The sequence below is a fragment of the Mesitornis unicolor genome, unplaced genomic scaffold, assembly GCF_000695765.1.
Source record: "Mesitornis unicolor isolate BGI_N332 unplaced genomic scaffold, ASM69576v1 scaffold1890, whole genome shotgun sequence".
NCBI lineage: Eukaryota > Metazoa > Chordata > Aves > Mesitornithiformes > Mesitornithidae > Mesitornis > Mesitornis unicolor.
This window is the reverse complement of record NW_010160191.1, coordinates 60295-68968: the sequence shown is the minus strand read 5'-3', so window position 1 is coordinate 68968 and position 8674 is coordinate 60295. Positions and strand designations below refer to the sequence as shown.

Below are 8674 nucleotides of genomic sequence, written 5' to 3'. Positions count from 1 at the left end.
CCTACACAGCATCACTTGACTAAAGGAGCAGCTACAATTGCTCTACTTAATGGACTGTAATAAAATAAACTGCCTCCTATTAGCAAGAAGGATTGTATCATCAGATTTGTAATGCATTTTATTACAAAACATACGGCATCAGAATTTTTAAGTGCAGTACAAAGGGAAGTAATGTATGAAACGGTTAAAGTGGATATGTATCATACAATCAAAAATGCACTGAGAGTTTCCTTTCTCTCAAACAGTAAGATATCAATGGTTCTTTCTTAAAACCATTCCCCCCTCAAAACCACAGGGTAAATTTCTCCATTTTGCATTCTATTATTTCATCAGAGTTATCCTGCATTTTTTGGATGAAGAGCAGCTTGCACAGCATTCCTTCCTTTTGAGGAGCATGAACTTTTGACAAGTGTAACACTCCAATAATGCTGTGAGCACAGTTCAAATACCCAGATTACATACTTCTTGGATAATCTTCTCCCCCATTGACTTTTCTGTGAAGCTAGAGCTTCTCTGTATTTTTCTAGACTAACTCTGTATGGTGTTAAGTTAGATTCTAAATCAGGACTCCTAAATTTCATCTGGCACTTTTAAGAGTAAGTGTAAATGGGTATATTGTGCTCCGGCTGAAAATCAATAGGAGTCTTCCCAATACTTTCATTAGGAATGGGAACAGGAGACTGGACAGGAGTCTGGTACAGTCGGTGTATCTGTGGTTTTCCTCCTTCAGAAACCAAATGCCCCATTATTTATTTCACTAAATGGGGGCTGAGTTTAATAGCACCTATCCAGTAGAATAATATATTAGTTCCCTTATTTAAGGAGACCAGACCGAGGAGGAAGCCTGGAGCAGCACTGTGTGTGAGAAGGGAAGGATGCAGTGTGTGTTCCTTGCCACGGTCTCACTGCCCACACCTGCACAGAGGTGGGATGCAGGAGAATTGGTGCAAGTGTTATTCCACCCTATTCCCCTTCATCCCTTTTGCTTACTCCTTCCCCTCTCCAAACTTGTCTTCTGTTGTATGAACGTTGCATCGCTGTCACATTCTGATCACTCTTGCACTCACCAAAATCTTTCTGTCATTTCAGACTTGCCACATCACCTGGAAAATGGGCAAAGCTGCTGCTGTGGGGTAGGAGCTGCAGGCCTCCTGTTCCCTCTCACTGCAGCCCCCTGCAGAGCAGAGGTACCACAGCAGCACGCAGCAACCAGCACGGCTCCCCACAGCCTGCTCCACTGGGAAAATCACAGGCAGAGCTGTGTTTTTCACAGGAAAGCTTTAGTATGGATGAGGCAGATGACTTAGACTGCAAGCCTGCTCTTCACTGGCCCTTGAAGTCTGGATGTGGCCTGTGGCTTGCCACTAGACTTTCCACAAAGCTGGCCCTATCCAAGTAAAATGTTTCTCCCACTGCAAACATCCAGTGAAATCCACCCATGGCATTTTCTAACTACCATTGCCATCTTTTGGAGTTTGCCTTTGTGTTGTGGACTCTGTAGAAAGTCAGGAAGGAGAAGGGGAGATGAGGAGAGGGAGGACATGCAAGGTGTCCTCTGCCTCCCGTCAGGGGCTGACCCCCATGATAGTACAGCAGCCGGCTCTTTCTTTGCTCTGGTGTTACAAGTTTGCAGTAGAGATGCTTGGTTCAGTCCAGCTGATGACTATATTGTTTATATTTAATGTGGACAGCTCTGATTACATCATGATAACTGTTTTTCATTCACATACATGCTGAGGTAGTAAAATTGATATGGAATCAACCCAGAATGATGGGGAAATTCCTACACAAGTCAAGTCGAGTGCCAGTTACAAATGATTTCCAGAAGAGCTGGAAAGTGCAGAGTGTAAGGATATTTTTTTGTCTTTTTTTTGGTATTTATTCAAGTGCAAAACATGTGGACTCTTGCCTGAATTCTTCTCCCTGTCCAGATTTTCAACCAACCAATTGACATTTCTCAGATAGTTCTAATAGTTGAATCCATGCTGGTTGTGGGGTTTTTGTTTTAAACAATATTCAATTAAGACTGGACTATATTTTTTATGTTACTGATGGCTAAAAATATTTTCCCTGTTACTCAGTAAAAAACACAGCAGTTCTATGTACATACATAAGTGTATATTAGTTGGTGAGGAATGAATTTGCTGAACAGTCAGGGTCAGGGCTACACCAGCAGCTGAAATGTGTTATTTATCAGCAGATCATTACAGTCAGCACTGCACAGCATGTGAACTTCCTCACTCCACTCTGCCAAAGCTCCCCACACGGCTGACCCGCCTGCTGACTTGAGCTTCAAGGAGCTTCCAGTCTCCATGTGCGGATTCAGTCTCTCTGCAGTGCTTCTGCCTACGTGAGAGCCCAACTTTTCCTCTCCCTTGGCCCCAGCACAGGAAAAATAAATCCCTAAAGACCATACTTGGAGACCAAGTTTCTCCACAGCTCTGCTCTCTCCCACTGATTAAATGGGAGAAGCCCAGGGTATGACTGCCACCCTCTACTTTTATTTTGTCAATAATAAGATATGCTCAGCACACAACTGTACACACCTTCTGTAAGTTGTAATGCCCTTAATTTGAGTAGTTTGTGTCCAGCCAGTGACTGTCTATACATGTATATATAGATATGACTATCTATATATGACTATCTATAAATGTTCCAATAGAAGTGATCCATATGATAGAAAAAAGTTAATTGATTTGCTTTGCACATCTGGGGTATTTTAATATCAAGGGGTTCAAAAATTAACCTACCTTGAAATACTGTGTGCTTTTCATTTTTGTGTCCCCTTTTTTTTTATCCCACCTTTAAGAACTTTTTAGGCAATGAGGACACTTGAAATTTTTAAAATCAGAGGTGTCCAGAAAATGGAATATCCTTACCCATTTTGTCCTTATTCTAACACGTTTCCTAAAATATCAGCCAGAGATATTTTAAAGGCCCTAATACCTTTTTTGTATTCATAGTTTTATGTTGAAGTTTGAGCTTTCACAGGGTATTATGCTGTCATTTGATTAGCACTAAATGACATATCTGTGTTACAGGAAAAGAGCTGTGCCTCTCCCCAGGAGATGAAGACCATCCTGGATCTGCTAGCATACCTAATTGCAAAGGGTAGAGTTCAACTGAGCAAATGGAGGTACCAGGAAACCTTAAAATTCAATACACAGACACACTGTGGTGGATATTTATACAGCGGAGACAGCGCTCAGACTGCATTTAGCTCTGAACCTTTTATGAGATGAGTACTTTCCAGCCTGAGATGGTCAGACCAGTTCAAAGAGATCTGTAAAAGGCAGCTAAGGAGAAAAGCACATCAATGTTTTACATCAGTCTATATATGTGAAGTGTGAAGTAAAAGAATCTGCAATCTTAAAGAATTTTAGGGTGCCACAAACTGAAAAGACTGAAAAAGCATTGATTTGACAGAATAAAACAAAAACGTATTTCCTGTTCTTTGGGAAAATGTAGTAGTCAAGGAAAGGCAAGCAGAGCTACTCAGAGAAGTCAAAGCAAGACTGTATGTTTAGTTAATGAGAAGTAGATGAATAAGAGATATCGAGAAGATAAAAATCCCAGTTTTGTCAATGGGGAATTGCTCGACACAGCCAGTGTTCAAAAGGCAGGAGTCATGTTCTCACTGCTGCTTCCTTCCCCTCAAAAGTTTCATTTATCTGGTGACTTGCCTCAACCTTACACTTAACAACCTCAGAATAACACGTGCAAAGAACTTAGCTGCCACAATGCTCAGACTTGTACCACAACATCCTTTTGCATCCATTCAGATGATAGAAAGGAAAAATATTTTGGAGATTTCCTTCAAGACTGCAGAAAGGTGCTGGGCAACAAGAACTTCTCAGATACTGACTTGATCTGAGCGCCTTTCAACTGATAACAAAATAATAATAATTTGATGAATAATAATAATTTGATAATAATATTTGCAAATTATGATCATAGCTAAAAATAAAAAAATATGTTAGTAAGCAGTGGTCATCTGAATAATCCCAAAGAATCTGAAAATCCTAACCAAAGCTGAGTGAAAGGCAGCTTCTGCTGGAAAGGACAGCAGTGAGTGATCTCCTTGTAGCATGTGAAACAAATGAAAAGGCAGAAGAAGAAACTGCAGCATTTGGAAGAAAAACTCTTATACATTCTTAACTGATGCTGCAGTGACGCTCATTTTAGAGGGACTCATCTGAATTCAAGGTTTTCCCAATAGGAGGGTTGATTATACAATGATGGAGCCTTTTCAGTCCTAGCACCCCTTAGAGATATTTAGTACATGCATTGAAAACCAATGTCTTCTGTCTTGCTCTGCATTACTGAAGATTATATTTATTTCAGCAGTGTGCGTCTCCCTGATGTTTTAAAAATAATATTAATTTGCAGCTGATTTAAAAAAAATAATAGTGAGATTCCTCTGCAGATAAGGTCTGCATTTCCTTTGCTATTACTCCTGTGTCCAAGCAGATGCAACTGGATCATACATTAAGTGGAGAAGATTCAGAGACTGGTGCTTTTGATGGATACAGACGAGATAAACACGAGTCCAAGGGCTCAGTACCTTCCACTGAGAATAGCCTACTTCTGTGGCCTAGAATTTTAAATGTTCAGTGGAGACTTCTTACAAAACCTCTTAACAAGATGTCAAGCACTTCTGTGCTAAGAAAGTGAGACTGCCAAGACTTTAGCACAACACAGTTTTCTGAAATAAATTCACCAAATCAGTACCTGCATATGCTTCCAGAGGCAAGCAGCAGACAAATACTACAAGTAGTAAGAAGCCTGTTTTATTTAGTATTGCTGAAATTCATAGGTGGTGGTGTGTATGAGACCTGGTTAGGGAACTCTAGTTGTTTTTTAGCCAGTCTTTCCAACAGACATGACAAGCTGCTGTGCTTTGCTTGCAGGGAAATTCCCAATCTACCACAGGTTCCTGAATGAGTGTCTTCTGAAGAGACAGGGAACAGGGATGGAACTGCGCAGCAGCACTGCACACCTATGAAACTACAGCTTCCCAAAGCCATGTTACTCACCTGTGCTTCTGCTGTTTTAGAGGCTTTTATATACTTCATTTCAAGACACCCAATGTGCTTTTCAGGCTGATATGCTACATTACAATCATTTAAGAAAGATGAAGTTGCAATGCAATCTCTATGGAATAATTCAATGTTAAATATTTCTCAAACAAGGTCTTGTGCTGATGAACAGGAATCCTGGTCACTGACTCAGTGTCAGGTATGAATTCAAATGCCATCCTTACATGCTTTTTAATGCAAAACAGCCACACTGAGTTTTGCATCCTGCTGTCATTTCAGACTACTTTCTCGTGGTCTGTTTATATGTTTAACCCAAACACAGTCTCAGATCTCATTCTGTGGGACCTAAGTGGCCATGTCCTTGGTACAAAGCCATTAATAAAGATTTTACCAGTTGCAAATCCTGTTGCAATTTCCTAGGAAAGGGAAACTGAAAATGTTGTTGGAGATAACAATTAGGAGGATTTAAGCTACAAATTTCCCATAGACTAACAAGAAGTGAAAGCAATTATAGTGAATCAAACCCTAAAATCATTATTCTTTAGGTGTTGTGACATGTAGAGAAATATATTCATAAGCTTATTAAAAGAAACTGGAAAAAAAAGTCTGATTCTCATGCTAACATCTACCAAATATACCCACTGTGACACAAAAAGGCAGATTAACTTTCATCAAAACTGTCAGAGACAAGTTATTCTTGGATATCATTACGCTTGCTACATCCAACAATTAGTTCAGTAAATTTGGTTTACAAGTCACATAAAGTACATCTGCTGGCAACTTGAGATTTACACCTGTGATGAATACCTCACGTTGCTAATTATAGAAAAAATGGTCACAAGTGTCCTTGCAATAAAGTCTTGGTTAAAGTATGAAAGGAACAGATAATTCCCTACCTTCTCAGCATCTTGCTCAAAAAGCCGGAGTTGAAAGCACTGGTCCAGTTTCAACTTGCGGACGTGCCACATCTGATGCAGGTGTTGCCGGGTAGAATGCAGCTTGTCTAAAAGGCTGGTGATCTTTGGCACAAGACTTTGAAAATCTGCACTTCCAGGAATGCAGTTCCTACCAGAAAAGCCATCACTGCACCTTATGCATTGTAATAACCTCTGACCCTCACGATCCAGTTCTTCCACGGGAGCTTTAATCACTTTTTTCTTAAGCTGCGTGTGCTCATCGATCAGCCTTCTTGAGCCCTCAACATCAACTGGAAACTCCTTCCTAGCCAACATTTCCTGGAGATCTTCCAGCCTTGATAATAAATGGATGGCACTGTTGAAAAACTCTTCCAAGGAGACACGCAACTCTATCCATTCGTCATGGTTGTAATCCAAGGATCCTTCAAACTCATCCGTCAGTTGAGAAGGATCTACGAGTTTTGCCAGGCCTTCAACAGATACCATACTTGTCTAAGGAAGGGAAAATGACAATATTTGAGTCAGTGACTATCTAACCAGAAAGAACAGTACAATCCATAAATAGCATGAAGGGATTATTTTCCTCATCGATACCTAATTGAAGGAACATTGTAGAAGATGCTGAGGACTATGTTTAACAATTGATGAATTAATTGGATTGAAAATTTTTCTATTAATGGCACTGATTTATTTATTTATTAAAAGACATGGTATTTACTGGAATAATGCCTATCATTTTCAGCAGGCCTGGCTATCAGAAACATTTAATGACAACATTTCTGCCATAGATTCCTTTAACCCAGTTGGACACTGAAGACTTCTTTCTGCAGCTGTTGGATATCTGGACATGTTTGTTCACTAAACAGGTACGTGGTGTTACAGGGTTTCTGCTACTTGTGTTACACTCAGGCTAGTGGCTGTATGACAGCAGAAGTTTTAGGCATGTGAACTATTGGAGGTATGACTTCTCAAAACACAGAATATGCTGGGTTTTTTCTTCCAGATTTTTCTAGTTGGCTTTTGCCACAAGCAGGTCTCTTTCATATTAGTTATTTCTAATATAATTAAGCCAAAATCAATGTAAAAGTTAAATGTCACTGGAGTATTAACAATTAGAATTTATTGCTAATACAAAGTACTGCTCATGAATCATACACAATCAATGAGAGAGGGTTTTAATTCACTTAGACTTAGAAATCGGTGACTGAGAAATGTATTGGGTGCTTGGAAAGCAGATTACAGTTTAAGGACCCAACAACTGATGGCTTTTCCCATTTATTTTAAGCAAATTTATTTTCCTGAAATATGAGCATAGGGTTTCATATGCTACTAGACATTTTCAGTGCTGTCATGTTAACACCCAAGTTGGCAGCCCTTAGAGGCTTGTGATGTTCACCAGTGACTGCACATCTATCCCCTAGAGATCAGGCCTCTAAAGAATGTCAGAGTTTGTGCTCTTCAGAAGTGCAGGCACCCAGTAATCACAGCAATCATGTAAAAGTCATCTACGAAGAAAAATACCTCAAGTCCTGTCCATTATCCTGAATTGTGTCCAAGACAGCATGCTGCCCACTGGTTTAAAGTTAATAATATGCTTTCCTTCCAATTTCTACCCACCTAAAACTATCAGGCATTCTACAATGTATTAAAATTGAGATTGTATTGAACTTACGCTCAGCAGAAAGATTATTTTAAAACTTTGTTGCAATGTTCCTTGCTTTGGGGAAAGGCGAGGACAGAGGGAAGATCCTATAAACAATGGGAAGGTAAGTCTGCAGCTTCGGAGAGATTTCAAATTTCTAAACCTCTTGACCTGGACACTGACCCCTTGAAGATAATTCAATTTAGAGTTAAACTACCTGTCAAGAAAAGACTTCTCTTCATGGCTAATACCTGGGCACTCCCCCTACAGTATGTCAAGTTAATGCAAGCACTGCTTTTATCATGAACAGAATTTGACATGGTGATATAGTAGAAAGGATTTTAATTTTATGACTTCAGCTAATTTCTTTATTCAGATTTGTTTATTTAAGGAGTTCTTGAAACTCTCTTGAAAACAACCTTACGGGAAGGTAACTGGCAAGATAAAGTAACTGTCTCTCAGGCATCACCCATCTTTCTTTTAAAAATCACTTTAAAAAGCACTGCGCACTATTTAAACACTTTTGGCAGGAGAAATAAAATAATCTTGAAGGCACCTCTGAATTAATGCTAACTAAGCTGCCCAGTTCATTCCTCAAAGTGACACGGAGCTTTGGAGTCCACATATGTCAAGCAAAGCCTTTTTTTCTCTCTTTTCTTTATGTGCTGATCTGGGGGCATGCTTCACACTCTGAACTGTGGCACAGAATCGTTCTGCCAGAGCCTCACAACACAAAATCCAGATCATTGCCTCCACTAAGGGTCATACACTGCCCTGGCACATGCATAATGCTTCCATTAAGTTCAAAAGCAGAATCAAAGAGAAACAAAAAAACAGACTGCATAAAACAACACCAAAACAAAGTATCACAAAAAACACCCCTCATCAAAATGAACTTCTTTTCTCTCAATCACAGGGCTTGGGATTATTTTTTTACCTGAAGAAAATTTCTTAGCAGAGATAACGCTTTACCATATATGTCTCACGTAGCTCTCACCTCAAAGATGAACTTGGAACTGCCGAAGTTTGTTTTCTGCTTCTGCCAGAAATTATCAGGTTTTATAATCAGAGCAACA

The 8674-nt window shown here is 39.7% G+C and overlaps 1 protein-coding gene across 1 annotated transcript in view; it reads right to left on the bottom strand.

The window, feature by feature from the left end:
• Positions 1-8674, bottom strand: part of LOC104544362 (kalirin-like) — a gene marked incomplete at both ends in the record, with an annotated part of 87599 nt that overhangs the window by 38853 nt on the left and 40072 nt on the right. The window contains 2 exon segments of the mRNA XM_010189221.1: positions 5936-6448; positions 8596-8674. The exon segment at positions 8596-8674 is cut by the window's right edge and continues 29 nt beyond it. Of these exon segments, the coding sequence (XP_010187523.1) occupies positions 5936-6448; positions 8596-8674 (592 nt within the window).